The following is a 20423-nucleotide window of genomic DNA, read 5'->3' on the forward strand; positions in this document are numbered from 1 at the left end:
CAATTCTGTAGCAAAGAGCTATAAAAGGAAAGAACATATATGATATTTCTCCCTTCTGGGCCTAGTCTTCGTGAAGTAGAAATAACAGAAAAATAAAGCATCTATAAAACACCATATTTCTTTACTAAAGTAAATTCCAGTGTGTGCCTACAGTACTTTACAAATCCTTTCTACCTGCCTAAAACCAGACATTTTTCTCCATTAACATTTTCATATAGTTCCCTATATGTCCATTAACATCACAGTTCTGTTTATGCAATCTCAAAGAAAATGAGTTAAAATTGATTTTACAGTCTAATTTGGTCATAATAAAAATCCACACAGTTTTGTGTAACCACCTAAACTACTAAACTTGACATCTTAGAAGTAACTGTTGAATACTTAGAGCTATCTGGGGACATTCTCAGTATCTAAGAGATTATTTCCTTCCTTTAGCAGTTTGTGCAATAGGGGTGCTGCCCTATAGACAATTTATAATTAATTCAACTCTGCAGGAATTCTTAGTTTTCTTGAAGCAGTTCAACTAACCTACATATATCCTTCCCTCCAGAACAGTGTTTCCTTTTCCAGCTTTATTTTGAGCTAAATGTTTCCCCTGAGTATTCCTGCTGGACAACTGTATTCATTTCAATTAACAATTACCTATTGGCTAAAATAATCAAGAGTATACAAGAGGGAGTAAGTAATAATGAAAGCATTCTAGTTGCAATCCTGCTTCCCATGCATGAAGGTAAAGATTCAAGTAGAAAATACAGGAAGAATTAAAACTTATTTTCTACACATGTAAAAACAGTAAAAAAAGAGCTGCAAACATGCAGGACATGATACATTTATCACTGAGACATCTCCATGATTAATTTTACTCAGTCACAGAGCAGCCAGTCATCAGTTTCCAACCCAGCCTACCCACAGACTGAGAGCAGTGCACTCACTATTCCTGTCACTTGTTCTTCTGTCTGTTCTGCTTTTTCTATTAATTGATCTCTCAGTTTTGTGCAGTGAAACAACTAGAAAACTAATCTAATAAGAACCTTTGTCTAAGTGGGAAGCTATATCCAAATACCACATGTGCTACCCTCACGGTTGAGGAAAAAAAGGCACTGTTCCATCACAGGGTTATGCATTACAGAGTCAAACATAATCAAATAAGAAGTGAAACGTTTAGGACAGGGTAGAACACTATTGAGGCTTCTCAAGAGCAGTGCAGTTCCCACAGCAATCAGTCATTTTAACAGGATGCATAATCTACACTGACAAGTCCTCTGAACACTTGGACAGGAAACCCATGAAACATCCTTTCAGTTTGGAACCAAGTTGTTCAAAGATAGCTCTGTCCTCCAAGAACTACCAGGAGAATAAAAAAATGCCATACTCTCATAAGGGAAGACAAAATGTATTTTAAAATGTAATCAACAATGGAAAACAATATGAAAATTCTGGAACAGGCACCTGAGACTCTCAAGTGTGATAAACAAATAGCTGGAAATCATGCTGGTAAGTCCAGGAAAAATGTGCATGAACCAGAACCTAGAACTAGTCTAGCTCAGCACAAGAAATTAATTTCTCATCCATGATATTGACCCTAAAGCAGATAAGAAAATAGCAAGGATAGCAACACCAGCAGAGGTGCTGAGTGCTCAATATCAATAAAAGCAGGACCATAAGACATCACTCATCACCACATTCCTTTCAGCCTCTTTGGCTGTATTAGCTGCCCAGAGGGACAAGCCTTGCCAGCTGAAAGATTTACCTCTCCAGACCCCAAAAACCCCACTCTTCCACTGATCCACATAAAAGCTGTTCTTCTAGTGGTCACAGAGAGTCCAAAACATCTGTGTGTTTTCAGAAGAAAAACAAAAAGCAAATGTCATCCACATGAGGCAGCAAGAATTAAGACAGCAGGACAAATGCAGCAAGATGGAAAATTGTTTAAGAGGACACCACTCTACTCTGACCTTAGAATAATAAACTCAGCTACACCTTACAAGACTACATAAAAAGGAAGTTAATATCAAAAAGTTTGTTTTAAAATGACAAGTTCAGTGTCATAACTAAATGAAAGAGATTAAAGTAGTACATACATTCTTTAAAGCAATATGGTTTTAACTAAGCTAACTTCCCCTTAGAGGCTGGTGCTTTCCAAACCATGATTTTAGACACCAAAAATCATAGCAAAGATCAGGTAATTAAAATAAATAAATTTCAATAATGTTTAGGAATCAAAGCCTGCTCTCCAACATGTAAAACGTGAAGCATATAGATCTTCTGCCAAAAAGAAAGGAACAGAAGTCAGATGGATACCTTTAACTGTGTTTTCTCCAAATCAAGCAAATATTAAAAATAGCACAATCCAACCAATCCATACTGCACTTAAAACTTTCAGTCTACTCATGCAGTTGTCCTTGGTCCATTCCTAACACTAGGCAACTCAACTCTTTCTGCAGAACTAAGGGAGCTCAGAAGTAAAATTAATATAGAAAATTAACTGTCAGAAGCATTATGGTAGCATTTCCTTCAAAATTATTGATGCTTCCTTACAGAAACCTGAATGAATGAATGCAACACATTTCTTTATTTGCTTTGTTCCTAATGACATGTGTAGCCCATGAGGCAACATCATTCATAGCTTCAGTCATCTTGTAATAGGCAGATATTTTCCCCCATTGAAATAACTGCCTTGCTACTTTTAAGAGCTGATAACTAAATTCTTCTAGGTTTTACTTTCACAAGACACTTCCATTAGGACAATATTGTCTTGAAGTCTTCTCATAAATTAACACCAATAAAATTGCCTTTTAAAGAAATTAAAAGAATTGGCTTGTAGGAGGACAAATAGGAGCAAAAATTAGGTCAGCTAAACTAGGTCATCCATTTATACCTCTATTTATCTGGTACCTTTTGGGAAGCATTTTTCTCTACTTGATCTTTTTAGCTGTGTAAGATTTTTTTCATTCTGAAGCTGATGACAAATGAGCAGCTAGAACAAGGCCCTCAGGGACACAGGCAGTAACCTTCCTCTGCAAACCTCAGTGACTGAAACATCCTGACATTCAGAGATACTTTAAACAAGTTTCCAACCCAGAATGACAGTCCTAAAGTCTGCCAGTTCTGACTCTGCTCTTCTGCTCTAACAATTCTTTCCTTACCTCACTGCACTCTCAGCTTCCCCAGTAAAGCTACTGGCTTTGCACTCATTGTCTCACCAATACTGGGTCTGAACAATCTGGTTTCCTTTAGGTGCAGAGGGACTCCAGACACAGCTCCAACAATACAGCTGCTCTCTGTGCTCCAGCTTCCAGATCCAAAACTCCACAGCCATACTAGAGTGTGGCTCTCTTTTCATAAACACATTCTGATTGCTCAGATTTGAACAAATAATTCATGAGTTAAGTTTATATTAGCAAGTTTTTTTTTGTCAGATGAAGTAGGAAACCAAAGAGCTTAATCTCTCTGCAACATTCACGTGCTAGTTAAAAGAAACAGAAATGCAGGTCCATGCTTCATTTCAGGCAAACACACACAGCTGAGTTATCCAAGCTTGTGCTGGCATAATCACAGCAATTGTGGAGTACAACAGCTTGAGGAAAACACCAGGATACAAACAATGCACTTCCTAATGGCACAAAGAGCTCCTGCTCTACCTAATTCACCTGTGCTTTACTCAGTTCCTTATCTGACCTCTAACACTGATGCCTCTCCCTAACTGAAGGGCTGTTATATAAGACCAAGAAAAAAACCATCATCTACCATCTGATTTCAGTTCTAGAAATGCATACCCAAGGTACTCCACAGTTTCATGTTTTCCCAACACTAAGAAGAAATGCATTTCTATTTTCCCTATGCCAAAAAGTCCTTTGTACTAAGCATACTACAGTCAAACTGTAGCAGCACACAATGGAAAATCCACAAATCTTAAATAGTAACAGAGAAGACAGAACATAATTTCTGTTTATTACAAACTAACAGCTTAAAGATATTAATAAAGAAGCCTCAGACTTCTGTTGCACTCGTGATCAACAAATGTATACACATTAGATAATCTGAATATCTGCTTACCCTTCCCCTGCTTGCAGAGCTGATAACTTAGCTATAACAGCCCCAAGAAAAACAACCTGAACCTACTGCAATTCTAAAGTCAATTACATGCAATCCAAACCAAGAAATTCATACTATAGATCAGAGTCACATATGCAGAGTACTACACTGACTTACTACCATGCTTATACAAATACATAAGCATGTACATGGAGCTACAGAACTATAGATTAGGGTCTAAGGTTGATGAATTATGGTCACATGAGACATATCCAGGTATAGCTATCTACTGATACGTATCTATCTACATAGATATATAACTTAATACAGCAAAAGGTGCTGCAGAATTGAGGTAAAAATAAAAACAAAGTACGTATTTGACAGGCTATTTAAATTATTTGGATTGCATGTAGTATGCCATGAGGTGCAAGGTCAACACTACCATTTGCTCCTCCTGAACAATTCTTTAATATTCTGTAAAATCTATACCCAAACCTTTATTCCATGAGAACAGTAGAATTATACACTGCTGTCTTTCGAAAATGAGCAAACAGAACTTATTACCACACAAGCTATTTGACACAACCCAGAGCATTGCCTAACTGACTTGGTTTACTTTCATGTGCTGAAAGAACAGCAATTTTAGGCAGAGTTTGCAAGTTCTTACACCCCAGGGTCACTACAGCAGCTTTGTGGCTGTGAAAATTCAGAATGCCATCTTTGAAGCAACAGAAACAGCACTCATTTCCTGAGAAGGGGACAAAGAAGCTGAATATTAAAACTGAATGATTGTTCATGCAAAACTGTATTTTCATATAACATTGAATGAACACCATTTCACAAAATTTCAGAAGCCTCCAAAGTCTGGGCTTACTGAAGTGACTATTCAGTGACATTGCTCCAACCAGCTTTGGCCCATGTAAAAGAAGCTTTATGAATGGCCTCGATGACTACAGCCACACACAATGGAGTCATGTGCTGGGGTGTGCCCCCCACAGACAAATTAACAGCATCTAGCTGAAACATGTCAATGGAAACAAAACTTTACAAACACATTTACCAGCAAATTTAAGCATAATATGGAAGGTGACTACTAACAGATCCATTATTTAACCCTGAAATGATAAAAATGCACAAGGCATATCTGAAGTGACAGTTGCCTCTGACCTATTAACTGATTGCTAAGAGCAGAGTTCCTTATGACTGATCAGCTGTACAACACATTCCGGGGTCATTTTCTCCAAGGCAATTACCCCTTCTGTCACACTCTAGGGAAAAGAGGTGCCACAAACAGATTTTTCAAAAGAACCCAATTTACAAGAATTCCATGCAAAAAACTGCTTACACCAATTAAATCTTGAAGTTTCAAGAAACAGTTTACTATGTAGTTGATTCTACCAAAGCATTTTTCCCAGTTTAACCTTTACAGATACAAATATCTCTTGAAAAGACAGTATGTATTTTACAACACATATGACAAAGCACTAGTTTTTCTAACAATATATTACAAGCACCAAACTCATTAAATAGATACTAGAAAACATCACTTCCAAAAATGTCTATACGATGGGATCTTAGAAAAAACTGCAAAGCCAGTAAAAAAAATAAATGTTTTATAAGTTTCCAGATTATATGCCTGTCTTAAAAATTTGAAAAGTATCTTCACAGATACTCAAGAGGTGCACTAATGGCATTTGAATCAGAAAGGCTTATGCAAATGCACATTAATACACAGAGAAGCTTCAAGAGGGGCATTTCTGAAGTGCTACAGTTGAATAGTATTTCTGGTATCCCTAATGCTGCTCCAGAACCAGAACAAAATCTATGTCATGACTGGCATCAGTATGTGGACTTTCACTATGTTTCTTAGTAGTTTTAGTCAGTGATTTAGTATAGTGTAGACAGTTCATTCATTTTAAGCAGCCTTTAGGCACTTTAGAAATTGTGCTTTTTCCTAAGAAAACTGACCAAAAAACAAAACAAAGACAAAAGCCTTAAAAAAATGCACAAAGCAAGTTTTATAACATCTGGTGTAGCACTTCCTATGAGCAACTACATTTTATCCTTACAAGTCAAGCACATTCCACCTCCCATTTTTAAAAATAGCATTTTCACAAAACAATCAATTAGAAGTGCTTAAATATAAAAATGTCAAAACACAAACCAACGAGATGTAAAAGGCATAGCAACTAGTTTTTTACCTGTTTCAAATCATTCAAATTTCCTTTCATGCTTCAGAAAACAGCAACTTGAGTACTTTACTGTTTCCAAAACTAAAAGTTTCATTTTAGACAGACTGAACAGAACACAGACACACAATATTCAGTTGAGTTAGTTACCTGAGCCCTCTTGAATGAAAGGTACAGAGATCTCTGACAAGGTGTAACAAAGTTGTTAAAAAATTTATTATTATTTAGACTGATGATCAAAGACGAGACTATTTTGACACCACTCCATCCAAACACCAGCTGAGGGTCCCCTACACAGTATCCATCACAAAAAAACCCCAAACCACTCTCAGCCACACACAGTATTCTATGACAACAGATTAGCCAGATATATAACTCAGAAGATGAAGCAAGACTGTCATACACTACAAAACAATTGAAACATCTGATTTTTGAAGGTAAAACTTCACACTATTCATATTTCACTTCTCCTATAACCATGGCAGTCTACATCACACAAGAGAAATGAGTGTCAGGATGCTTTTGTCATGACTATAAGAAAACAAAAATGTGTTTAATCGCGGGTAGATTAAAGTTTAAAAATAAATCAGCAAACAATATTTATCAAGATCTTTCTAAATTCTAGAGTAGCTGGTTTCTGTTCTTCCATATGGAACTTTGACTTCCAACCTTTGCTTGATGTAATACACATGTTCATTACAAAAAAATCAGAACCTAGACCATGCTGGTCGTATTCATACAGCATGAAACACCAAGAGGAAGCAATCTATACTTATTTCCTTCTACCCAGATAGCAATGTCAGCAAAAACCCAGGAAAAAATAGACTCCTGAGTGTACTACAACCTTGGTAGCAAAGTCCTAACCTGTATTATTTTAGGAAAAAGCCCACTTGCCCCATGTCCACATACACATGATTACTGGCAAGGCTTACAGACATGTCTGTCCTGTTTTCAAACCATCCACTTCATTTAATCCTAACTGTGCACACCCAGAGTACTGAAGTGATCCACTAATAAGTCCTGCTTACTTCCTAGTGCAAATTAATTAACTGCATTTGATTTCCAGTAACAAACCTGCCACTGGTGCCCAGATCAGAGCGTTTATCTTGCTGTTGGGGGGAGGTGGGGAGGCACTGCTGGAGTGGGTAATAATCAACTTTCCACCTTCCAAGAGGAAGTTGTTTCCAGCTATTTCAATGGCATTATTAAATTGCAGCCTTAGTCATCTACACTCTGGACTTTCAATAGCAATCAGCCGGGCTTATCAGCCTACCTGTGCACACCTTTAGGTTCTCTACCCTGTCCTCCAGCACTCCTGGGCACCCAGCATGTCCCTTCAGTTCATTCACTCAGGCCTATGTACAACTCTCTAGGCCTATTACTCAACGATTGCCTATTATTCCAAGGCAATAAAGACCTAAGAGTAAAGAATTGTTTTCATTTGCATTCACCCACTATTCCATTCATATTTTAGAATCCATTTTGACTTGGAAATGAAGCGATGAGTAACAGCAATTCCTATTCCACAAACCTGCCACTATTTAACAGCCACAGAACATCCTGCACTTAAATGAGATAACACAACTTCCTCCCTCCTCACCCCTCAAAAAACATCTACTCATGCTTTAACTGAACAGAATACTGAAACTTAAATCCCCTTTACCTCTCTTTCCTTCTTCCTTTTCCATCATTTCAAAGAAGACCTCGGCACAGCTCTATTAAGATAGCCAAATACACCCCAAAACACATACCCCAAAAATCCCAAAATACCTCAGCACATTCATAGTGAAAAAAACCCTTAAAACTCGGCAATTATAATTCTTGTCATCACACTAATCTATGTCTGCTTTACTACATAAAGGTGAATATTAGAACTGAAGATCCTAATTTCCTGGTTTTCCTTTAATTTCCAATACAAAAATCAAATATGAAAGTTTGAAATACAATGTGTTAAAGGACAAAATTTTCAACAATTCTCCCCAAAACATCAACACTTTTTCAGGTAATGCATCTCTCTCCTGAAATGTCTTGCCTATTAGTTCCTATAAATCCTATTTTCCCATTTTTACCCATATTCTCTTTTCTTGCTGCTACAGGAAAGCAATGGGAAAACTCACTGTCTAAGCTGTTGAAAGCCACAAAAACAACATGCTGTCAAATAGAGAAATTGAAACAAAAGCTAATTTTCCATACAGGGGTGCCACTGCATCAAAGAAAGGACGATAAAAAGATCAATTATATATCATTTTACTACAACAAAGCTAATACATCAGGATAATTATCAGATATTAAATGGTAGAGGTGGATTAGGAGATCTAGAACAAAGTACTTAACATAGAGATTATTAAAATGTCCCTCATTTTGCAGTAGCCTAGGCCAGCCTTTCTGTAAATAATATACTAATATTATTCTATATATAATTTACATGAACAAGACAGGCTCATCATACAAGGCAAGATGTCAATTCGTGTTAAATAGCAATTCTATTACTAAAACTACGACTTAATGAAAAGCTTCTGTCAAATTCTGCAACCTTTAAGCTCTCATGTGAAGATTTAAAAGGCTCCTATCGCTCCAATGGCGCTCTTCACACTTTCCTCTCTTCCTTTCCCACACGCTCAGATGTTTCAGCAGCATACTTTTAGCATTTGCAAAATCCTGCCCAAAGAGCGTGGCCGATTTCCCACGGGCTCGCTCCCCACCCTGGATGAACTCGCTACTTCCCAAAGTCCGCTTCCTCTTCCAGCGCTGGAGCTGCCAGCGCTCCCAACGCCCCTCGCCTTGCGCAACATCCGCGGCCTCCTCCCCACATTTCGGACAATCTCCATGCGACGCTTACATTGAGATTTTTTTTAATTTTTTTTTTTTGTTTTGTTCCCAGAGCACTAGCACAGACTGACAGCTCAAAGGGCTAACGATGCGCTTTTAATCCCAAAGAGCCACACATAATAAAACGAGCTACAAAGACAGATACGGAGGGCACCGACCCGCTCTCCTTCAGCTCCTCTGCATTTTGATATTAAGTATTTAAATGATATTGAAAAGTGCCAGCAACATCTGCCCAATCAAAATTATTGTTCACAGCTCAGACGACCAATTCAAAAGATAAAACTCCCGATATATTGGAACAGCCCTATTAAAGAGCTAAAATAAACCAGGAAAAGCACTAATTCTCCGATAGAATTTTTCCCCGAGCGCACACGTTAACCAAAGGCTGACGGTGAACTGATCTGGAAGGAAGAAAGGACGAGGGATACAGGCAGGGCTGCGATGGGGGATGGGAGACGCTAGCGAAGGGAAGATGAATATTCCTCCAAGGACTATCAATACGTTTAACACATCTCCTCGGAAAGAAGAGAAATCTCAAGCAGGCAGCTACAGGGGCAAACCAAAGGGGAAGGAGTGCCCGATTGTCCCCAGCTGCCATCACAGACGGCAGCCCTGCAGAAAAGGGGCTGCCAGGGCGAGGAAGCGCTCGCAGCCCCCCCGCCTCGCCTCCGTCCCCTTTATGTGCTCAGGGAAGCAGCGGGGCGGGCGGACGAGCAGCCTCGCGGTGAATTTTGCAAGAGCCGATGACCACCGGCTGCCCAGGAGCGGGGAAGGGCCGGGGCCGCGGTGACAAACCTCCCGGGGCTGGAGGGCAGGAAGGAGCTGAATCCAGGCGGACACTCTCCCTCCCCCCGCCGAGCTCCGAAGCGGCGCAGGGCGCAGGGAGCCGGCCGAGCCCCGGGGCACACAATAGCCGGTCACCCCCGGGGATAGGAGCCCGCCCGCCCCGGCAGCCCCCGCTGGCGGGGGATGGGGAAGGGGCTGCGGGTCACCCCCCCGCCCCGGGGGCGGCAGGAGCCCCGCCCGCCCCGCCCGCGCCGCCGCCCCTCACCATGAAGTCGCTGGCGAAGTTGTCCTCCCCATTGTGGTCCGTGTCCTTCATGGCCTGGACTCGCTTAATGAATTTCCTCAGGATCTCCTCCTGGCTCATCCTGCCCCGCCGGCCGCCCTGCGGAGCGGGAGCCCCGGCCGCCCGCCCGCTCTCCGCCCGTAGCCCCGTCCGCCGCACGACCCGTCACCCGGCTGCCTTCCTTCCCCTCCCTGCCTCGCCTCTCCCCCGCCCGGGCCTGCTCGCGGCCTGCTGGCCTCGCTCTAGCTTCGCTCCCACCCCGCTCACGGCCACCCGGCCGCCCGCTCCATCCTCCCCTCCCTCCGCCCGACCCTCCCTGGAGCAGCCGACACGGACACGACACGGCCCCTCCTCCTCCCGCCCTGCGCACGCGCGGAGCCCGCCCCGCCCCGCCCTCTTCCCTGTGCCCCGCCCCGACCCGGCAGAACTCCGCGCCCATTGGCTCTCCCGACAGTCGCCTCGCTCTATTGGCGGTCGCGCACGCCAATCACCGGCCGGCCAGGCTTCGAGCGAGCGCTCGCTGGGCTCCACGCCTTGCCCTCTACCCCCGGCCCCCCCCCGTTTCCCATGGATGGGACCGCCCGAAGGGAGCCTCATGGAGCGCTGGAAGGGACCACTTGGCTCGCGAGGGGGGGGCTGAGCGGAGCGGAGGGGAGCGCGGTTTCCCTTGGCTGGAGCACAATGGGCGGCGGTGGGTGCCCGCGGCGCCGCGCCGGGATGCAGTGGCATGTCGGGACATGTAGTCGCGACAGCGCCGCGTCCCGGGGCTGGGGGCTCTCGCAGCATCCTACTGAAACGCCCGGATCAGACGGGTCCCGCCGCGGGTGGGAAGCCCGCAGCCGTGGGAAGTGCTGGGGGTCCTTGCCGCGGCGGTGCCGAGGCGCGGCGGCGGTGGACGGCGGGCAGCGGGAAGATGGCGGGGCGGGACAGGGGACGGGCGCGGACACCTGGCCGGGGACTGCTCCTCGCGTATTTGTATGTATGTCTATTAAGTGTATATATATGCGTGTGCTTATATTAATTTTTCATATACATATGTAAGTTTATACTCTTTATGAAGTGTGTATATATATATGTATGTGTGAGTGGATAGATAGATAGATAGATAGATAGATAGATAGATAGATAGATAGATAGATAGATAGATCGATAGATCTATCTACTTAATAAAAGTGTCCGCTGGCGAAGCTGATTCATGGAAGTGCCGCCGGCCGGTGTCTGAGGTGTCTGCGGGCTCCGGGCCGGTGCCGGGCGGGGAGAGGGTCCCGCACCCCTCGGCACCGCAGCGAGAGGGCTCAGGCACCCCGCGCCTCCTATCTTAAACATAGCGAGCCTAAAATCTCTGCCTTACGTGGTGTTGGAGGATTCGGCAATGTGCTATTTCGTTCCTAATGGTAAATGGAAAAGTTAAACTCCTTCATGTTTGGTATCCTGATGACATTTATAACTTCTGCTTAAGCAAAGTAAAGCAATTGTGGAGGTGTGCGTATGTATAGCCTTATAGCTTAATAAATAATCCAAGTGAAGTTGTTTAAAATGTAGTTTCATTGATGAAGATCTACACAGCCTTGAGTGATGCTGTTGATCCAGTAGAAGCGTGTCACACAGGCAGATGACAAATGTCCAAGCTGAGGAGCATAACCGGCTAAGTCACTCCTGCCCGTTCCCTGCCCCGGCAGCGTGTGGCGCTTGCAGTGCCACCAACACAGCCCCTGTCGAACAGGACATCAAACCGAACCTGCTCTGGGAGCTCACTCAGCTGCAATATAAGTCCATAGAAAATCAGTGTGTTTTCTTCTCTGTTCATTCCATTAATCTGACTTTGTTTCCAAAAGAAACCTACAGAAAGCTCGATCCTCCTGTGTTGGTGTAAGATATTAGTGTTTTAGAAGGCTGCCAAAGAATACCACTTCCATAGCAGAATGAGTCCAATGGCACATTACCACCCTCAGCCCAACTCATTGCCCACTAACTCGCCATCTTCCTAGTGGAGACAAGTTTTGAGATACAGCTTAGGAGACTGAACTGTAGCTGCTGATGCATGGACACACATTTCCTTCTCCTGCATCTGCTGCAGACACAGCCATCTCAGGCACAGGGATGGGCTGGAAAATTGAGAGGCTTAGCATTTTCACATGACTTGCTGCAGACTTCAGCATCTTATTAAGGGGTTGGGGTTCTTAGCTGTTGATATTCATCAGCAAATATACAGGAGAGAGACATAAGGACACATGAAGGAGCTGGGAAGGCATCAGCTCTGTGGTGAGATTTAGTTAAACCTTTATGAGCACTCCACACAAAGACATCAGCTGTCAGTGCTCAGTCTCCTCTCCACGTCCTTTGCCCTGAAGAGCCACAAGGATATCTGCTTTTCTTGTTTTAATTCCTCTCTTCCTTCTTTTCCAAACCTCCTTTTCTACAATACCAAAAAGCAGCTTTAAAGGGTAAGACAGAAATTAGAGAGAGACCTGAGACTGCAAGGATAGCTGGGGCTTGGATCATCAGATAATTTGTCTCTGCCACCTTGCTGGATTTCCATCTGCTTAGGAAGGTTGCTGTTTGCTCAGCAGTTGTCCTGGTAAACCTGCTCCCAGTGCCAGATGGCAGGTAACTTCAGCAAAGTGATACTTGAGACTACACAACCAATTAAGGAAGTCTGGAATGTTATATGGTTTTCTTCATTTATTCACACAACTGAGTTATAGAGGAGGAAAAGAAATATCATGATGAACCTGATGTCCTTATTGCCTGACATGGAAAGGACCCAGCTGTTATTCTGGCCTCATTCACAATCTGCAACTCAACTGTAACAAACTGTTGTGAACCAGCAAGTGTAACCATGGCCTTTCACTTGGTTTAACTGATAAGAAGGTTATCAGTCTCAGAAGACAAAAAAAGCCCTCAAACTAGGCATGTGTCACTAGCCATAACAAAAGGTAAATATGAAACAGAGAAATGAGGAATAGCATGGAGAACTGTGCCTGGCATTGTCTGCTTGTGCATGTGTACCTGTACCTGGAAGAGCTGCAAACAAAATAGCGCCAGTTTTATCTCCCACAGCCCTGCAAATGGTGCATGAGGTTGTCTCATGTCTGTGCTGTGAACAGACACCTCAAGCCTCAGCAGCAAAAATAGCATTTCAACCCAGGCTTTTGATGTGAGGCTCACAGTATCTGGGTTAACCCCAGACATCTGACCAATGCAGCATGTGTGCATGAGTGCCTATTTGTGTAGCTGTAGGAGAGGGGCGGAAAAACAGACACACAGCGTGAATTACTCACCCTAGACTTAGAACAGGAAGTTTCAACCCAAATCTGTAGAAGAAAATTCTAGATTTGTCTTAGCAATCCATATAAGTATGGTCGTTGAAGAAAAGCAAGTAAATCACCTACAGCTTCTCTGCTAAAATCTCATTTTGCCTTGCCGTGCACGGCTCCAGCTGCAGCAGGGAAGGCAGACAGATGCTTTTTTCTGTTCCAAGGTGGCTTCTCATGTTCCCACAAGGTAAACATGGAGTAAATTGGTAAATGTGCTTCCTGGCCTGCATACCATGGTGCTGCCCAGTCAATGGGTGGGACACATCCCAGTTTACCAACCTTCAGAGGCTTCCCTCCAGCTGAGATGGAGCACAGGCTCACATCAAAGCTGTCTGGCTTCAGTGCCTCCGTGGCTTGGAGCTGTGTTCAAACCCCAGCACATATCCACCCAAAAGTATGCTTCAGAAAGAAATCAAAGAATTGGGGTGGGAGGGAAGGATGAAAGGACCCTACAGCTCTAAGGGCATCACCTCTGACAGTTTTAATACCTCCTTTGTCCAGCAAAACAAGACCTTGTGTATTCCTTGTAATTTCGTGTGACTACTTTACAATGATTGCTCACTTTGTCACTGGTTTCTTCTCCCCTTTGCAATAATCTGCAGACTAAAGGACTTTCACTATTTGGAGTAATGCAAAAGAACCACAATGAACTATAACACTTTATGTTGTTGTATAATTAATAATGCAATACTGAAATTATAATTAAATTATGATAAATATATCCTATACATGAAAGCCCAATTAATTTTGTCTATCCTGAGTGTCTGAAAAGTTTTTGTAATCAAAATTATTTAGAATAAAAAATAGATGTTAGCATTTATAGATTTCATAATAACACTCCTGAAATATACTTTAAATGCAGTTAGTTGGAAGTTTTCTAAAAATGTGTTGTTTCAATGGAAAATGCTGTTTCTGTAAAAGTTACATTTTCCACAGGAAACAATTTTGCCAATGTTTTTCTGCTTTCCGACAAAAACAATGCACTGTTATACTTACAGATGCAGAAATGTCTTTACCATTGAAGTCAGCACAACTTGGGTTAGGGACTCAGCACATGAAAGAACTGGAGCATGGAGTATAAATGCCAGGAAGCTGTTGAACAGCTCAAGGGTACACATAAAAATTAAGTCCAAGCGAAACATTTGTCTTTGATCTGACAAACTGAGATGCAATGTGTCTTTCCACAAATGTCAAAATGTTTCATGCTGGTTGAAAATAGTTAAATGAAACATTTAGAAATATCAGGATCACATACTTTTTGTATACTCTTATCCTCAAAATATTTCAGTATTTAGTGACTTTTGTTTCTGAAGATGATAAAAATACTGTATCGAGTTTTCTGGCTGATCTTCAGCTACAATTTAACCACTCAGATTAAAAGTAACAAACTAAAAGACAGCAATCCCCATAGAGTCTCAAAATTCTAATTTTGGAAACAAAAGGCATTGTGGACAATAAATCTGAGTAAGATACATAGTATCCTTTGTATACTACAAATTCATTTACTTTCTGATTTCAACCTGAAACAAATCTTATTTTAAATGAGTCATAAAGACCTGATCAGTGTCTGTATAATATGTTCCATTCATATTCATATTCATAAGTGCCATGTGACTGCTGAATTTCTTGACATTTGCCTCTATTACTCTAAGTTCAGCAATGACAGACTCCTGTAATTACCACTGAAAATACTCCTACTACAATTTAATTTTAGCTGGCTTGCTTAGTTTTTATTTATTTATTTACCATCTTCTGGGATTCATTGTGTGATATTGCTGAAACCCTTTATATGTGACATTTCTTATGCGGGTAATAAATATTTTAGACCAGAATTACTGAGTTCCATGATTAGGGCATATTTTGGAATCCTATCTAAGAGTAACACACACTTCCCCACCCCATACAAACACAGTTTCAGTGCACAGAAGAAACTTTGTTCTTGCTGCAGCACTTACTGAAGCAGCATTGAGGTTTAAAGTGGTTTTTAGGTATCACAGTATATAACTGCAACAAAAATAACAGTGTGCACTATGATCATCAGCATAATATTCTACCATGACCAGCTTTAAAAAGAAAATAGCTGTGAAATATTATCCAGATTTAAAATGTTTCTGCTTTTTTTTAAAATGTAATTAAAGATTGTTGACTGAGGTACTTCTTTGATTTTTTTGTGAGTGGAAAAACAAAAGTTTCAGAATACAATCAAGATTTTCTGCAAGATTTTAACAGTATTAAAATAAATAACATACGGGTTTCAAATGAATTGCTGTGTCTCCTTTTGATAGTTGCTGCTTGATAGCCTCACTGTAAACCCATCCCTGAGAGACCCGATGGCTGTTATTTATACGTCACTTTTAGTGCAGTAGGAGACCGGCTCTGTGCTATTGGGTCAGGACAATCAGGAGCCATTTTCCATCTGATCTTTTGACCTTATTAAAACTGGACCCAGAATTTCTGAGCGCTGTCTGTGGCCGGCAGTGCCCCTGGCAGGGTGCGGCGCGTGGGCTGCTGCAGCACTGCAGGCTGGGCTGCCCCGGGAGCCTCATTTGCCTCCCTGTGACAAAGCTTTCCTCGAGGGTATTCCCCAGGCACAGGCACAGCACGTCTGACATGGAAATAGCAGCAGCAGAAGGTAAGCCTGGGCACAGGCCATGCTAGGTAACTGCGCTCTCCAGCCTTCGCCTCCAATATCAGAAAGAGCATCATTAACAAACTGCTGTGTTTAAAAGAGACCAGGGAAGAATCTGGATGTTCTAATGGGAGGAAATTCATTCAAAATAGGATTTTAAAATGGGTAATTGAATAAAAAATGAAGTTTTCAGTATCCCTTGTAAAAAAAAAGAATCATAGTATGACATTTTTCATCAATGAATACAAAAGGTTACTATAAACTGAATGAGCTTGGCTTAATTTATCTTGTTCAGTTATTGTGAATCAGCCTTGAGAACAAAAGAATTAACCAGTTCTGTTTCAGGGTTCTTATCCATTAGCATAGCAATATTTGTATCATCCTTAACAAATCTTAGACTTGTTTATCTCTAGTTTTACACTCATCAATACACATTAAAGTATTTCCACTTCTCTAAAATGCATCTTTACTGAAAATAAAACAAAAAATTGCTAGATAGAATCTAGGCCAAAATTATGAAACACTGCTCTTTTACCTGGCATGAGCATTCTCTGGATGCACATACTATTCTATTTTGAATATTCTATTCTATTCTGAAAATCCTATTAAAACACTAACAAGGACAGAGACTGCTAATGCATTAGAAGGACTGGTTAAACTGAGCTCCCTGAGTCCCTCCTGTGAAATGCCTGCTGTTATGACCATTAATAGTCATAATGGCCAGTTTAGATTCCCAACTATTTTGTAGATTTAAAAAAAGAATATTTTTAATAGTCTCTTAAGGGAAATAGTAAGCTTTATAGTTTGGGAAACAAAACCAGATGGGAAGGGGGAAAAAAAATTAAAACTAAAGACACCACTCCCACTCAAGCCCACAGAAATTATACTCTAGGGAACCACCCTATATACGACCAGATCTGTTTATATGTTAACTTCAAAAAATATGGATACAATTATGACTTTATTCTCTAATATGAGTTTTCTCCACACATTTCAGGGAAAGGTTTGCTGTTATATCTGTGCACTATAGCAAAGTGACATAAGGCTAGCATATACTGTGTCCAACAATATTCATATTTCATTATCAGAGAGCACAACAATAGTTCCATTGTGTAGGGCAGCTCTCCTTGGAGGTGGAAGGAAGGCTGCACACAAGCTTCCAGAGTGGTCCAGAAATACGATGGTGACACCAGACTGGCTTGTGTAAACAGGAAATCAAACCAGGATGTAAACTGGACTGCTTCCATATTCAGTAATATTTAGCTAAAAATAAACAGTTTAAATAGAGGTGGGAAAGACAATCCTCTCTGTAAACTCATTTTTCAACTTGAATTTTTCAAGACCTAGTAGAAAAATGCAAATAAAATGAGTGTCAGTGTTGCTCTATCAATATGTTTGTTATGAGATTGCAGTAACTTTCAGAGGGACTATTAGTGTGAAAAGGGCAATGGAAAGTCTCTTCCCAGATAATAATAAGGACTTGGAGATGAAGGCTGAAAAGGGATACTCTGATCTATAAGTGTATCAACAGATTAAAAACATCAAGGAGAAAAAAGTTCTACTTCAGCTGAAAGATAATGTAATCATAAGAATAAATAAACACAGACTGTGAAGTCTAGAACATTCTGAGAAGGCAGCTCACACAGAGTGAGGAGAAGCTGTTTTTTGTTTTTTTTTTTAAGAGTATTATCTAATACTGCCTCTTCAAAACCATCATGTGGAGTTCACCTGGGAGCTCCTCTGCAGTCTTGAATTTCCTTATGAATTCTCTGACTGTTGAAATTAGGCCAAACTGATCTCCTATTTTAGGAACAGGTGAACATAAGGTAAGAACTGGAAAAGACCAGCAAAAGTCACCAAGTCCAAGCTCCTGCCATTACATGTAAACCTGAATATAATCCAATTAATAACACTGTCAAGCTTCATCTCCAAATAAATCACATTATTTGCCTCTACTGGCCACACAAGAAGAGTATTCCAAAACCTCAGTGCTATAACTCTGGGAGATTTTTCTTATTTTCAACCTCAGTTTTTCAAGGATATTCTTTCCAGCACAAAATATCTCTTTATCACAGTCATCTTCTTTTTACTATATTAGAAAAGTTATGCTTTTGCTCTAGTCTTATGCCATAAACTGTTCATCATTTCTAACAGGGTCTTCTTCATAGCTGGAGAGTCAAATTAATTCTTTAAGATGAATCAGTCTTTCTTGGATGGGGAAGATTAGGTATGTGCCAAATTCCAGATTACTGAAGAACTTCCCTAACCTTTGCATCTGCTTGCTGAGGATGAAGGCTAAAAGACACAAGGAGTAGATGTAATTCTGAAGGAAAATAAGGAAACATAGGAGGAAGCTTTTTGCTTAGAGTTTCACCGCTGCTAAGCAAGGGCAGTATGTCATTTCCCAGAGTGATGCTTGCTGCCTGAGAACAGCAAGGAATGGCCAAAGGTTCTCTAATGTGTTGCTGTCATTATTCCCATCTGGAGTACTGCACCCAGCTCTGGAGTCCTCAGCACAACAAAGACATGGACCTGTGGAGTGAGTCCAGAAGTGGGCCACCAAGACGGTTAGAGGGATGGAGGATGTCATACAAGAAAAGGCTGAGAGAATTTGGTTTATTCACCCTGGAGAAGAGAAGGCTTTGGGGTGATCTAATTGTGGTCTTTCAGTACCTGAAGGGAGCCCACAAGAAAGATGGAAAGACTTTTTACAAGTCCAGGTTGTGATGGAATATGGGGGAATGGATTCAAACTGAAAGACAGTATGTTTAGATTAGATATTAGAAGGAAGTTCTTTGCTATGAGGATGGTGAGACACTGAACCATGTTGCCCAGAGAAGCATCCCTGGGGTAGACCAAGATGGATGGAGCTCTGAGCAACCTCATCTACTGAGAAGTCTCCCTGTCCATGGCAGGGGGCTGGAACAGGATGATCTTTAAGTTCCCTTCCAACCCAAACCATTCATAGCACATTCCATTAACAGCTAATCAAGGTCTTAGCATTGCCACAGATTATGGGACACTGGAATAGGACCCAGAAAGCAAGTAAGCCAACTGACCTAGCCTTCAAGGAGGGCTCTTTCTTGAAAAAACAGTCCACATGATCCAGTCTTGTCACCTCAGGCTCACTGGAAATGTTGGATAAGTGAATAAATAAGAAGCTCAGTATTTTCTCCCCCTGAATGTAGAACTTCCCTAGAAACTTGGAGGCTGGAGAAGTGGAAGGAGAAGAGCCCAGACAAACTTGGCCATGAGACAAACATCTTGGTTCAGGAGTCATAGTTTGACCTGGAGACATACAAAGGATATCCTGGATGGCAGAGGTAGAATTTAAGTGATGGCCATTAGAAAGAGGAATCAGACGTAGTAGAGGTGGTGCATATTCTCATTCATGTGCAAGCTCTGAGGAGAAAGGATTTTTACACCATCTAGAAGTTGATGAGAAGGTGTAAATGCAAACTCTGTGTCAAGGCTTGTAATGGAACTGCCCTCCAGTGCAATAGATTTTGCTCCAACTTCCACCCTGTTCCTAGTCCTCAGGTCCCCAAGGATTGCCTTTCTTCCTTCTTTAACCTTTTGCTATCAAAAATTTCATTAGCATATTCTTATTTTGATCCTTAATGAAGGTGATGAATAGTACCATTGAATTATCCTGTGCTCATGACTGAATTCTGAGAAATTCCATTTGCAAAACAAACAAATCCAGAAAAGCAAAAATACTAGCATGCGACTTCCAGTAGTTAAAATTGTTAAAATGTTCCATTTTCATCGTAGAGACTTCAGGCTTCTTAGCTTCACAGCAAACTAAAGCGGATTATAAAATCTGTAAATATGAACTAAAATAGAAAGAGGAAGACAAGAAGGATTCAGTTGTGATAAAAGGAAATCTGCACAAAGAATGAGAGTAAAGCACAATGCAGCTGTTACATTTCAGCATCACTTATTGAAGAAAATTAATATCAAGCTCTTTTAAAATGATCTTTTTTCTTCCTTTCATTTAGCTTGTATATACAAAAATGCAGTAATTGCTTGAATAAATTCACTCTTGAAAGTGTTAAGACTTCAGCATTAACAGAACTTGCTTGCAGTATTGATTGCATGTATGTTTGCTGGTTAATTATTTAACTGTGAAACTGTTTTATTGTTCTTGGTTGTTCTACCAATTTATACTTCTGGCAAGTATCAATTTCTGCTCATCACAGAAGAAACTCTACTTGATTAGAGTCAGCAACCATTCTATTTGGTTCTATTTTCTAAGTGCAACATGTTCTCTGTACATGGAATAAATGATATACCTGCTACATTGCCAGATGCAGTCAGTAGGCAATCTTCTGCAAACATGGGGGGTGTTTGTT

General features: G+C 41.2%; 1 protein-coding gene across 2 annotated transcripts in view; it reads right to left on the reverse strand.

Annotated features, from left to right (window-relative positions):
• The window catches only part of PTPN12 (protein tyrosine phosphatase non-receptor type 12), a 69367-nt gene extending 58932 nt beyond the window's left edge, over window positions 1-10435 (reverse strand). The window contains exon 1 of one of the 2 annotated variants that reach the window (XM_074538824.1): window positions 10105-10435. In XM_074538824.1, the coding sequence (XP_074394925.1) occupies window positions 10105-10203 (99 nt within the window). In that variant the 5' untranslated portion in view covers window positions 10204-10435. The remainder of the gene's footprint in view (window positions 1-10104) is intronic. The other variant, XM_005482636.4, reaches the window with a different exon arrangement.
• Between the last annotated feature and the right edge of the window lie 9988 nt (window positions 10436-20423).

The sequence above is a fragment of the Zonotrichia albicollis genome, chromosome 4, assembly GCF_047830755.1.
Source record: "Zonotrichia albicollis isolate bZonAlb1 chromosome 4, bZonAlb1.hap1, whole genome shotgun sequence".
Lineage (NCBI taxonomy): Eukaryota > Metazoa > Chordata > Aves > Passeriformes > Passerellidae > Zonotrichia > Zonotrichia albicollis.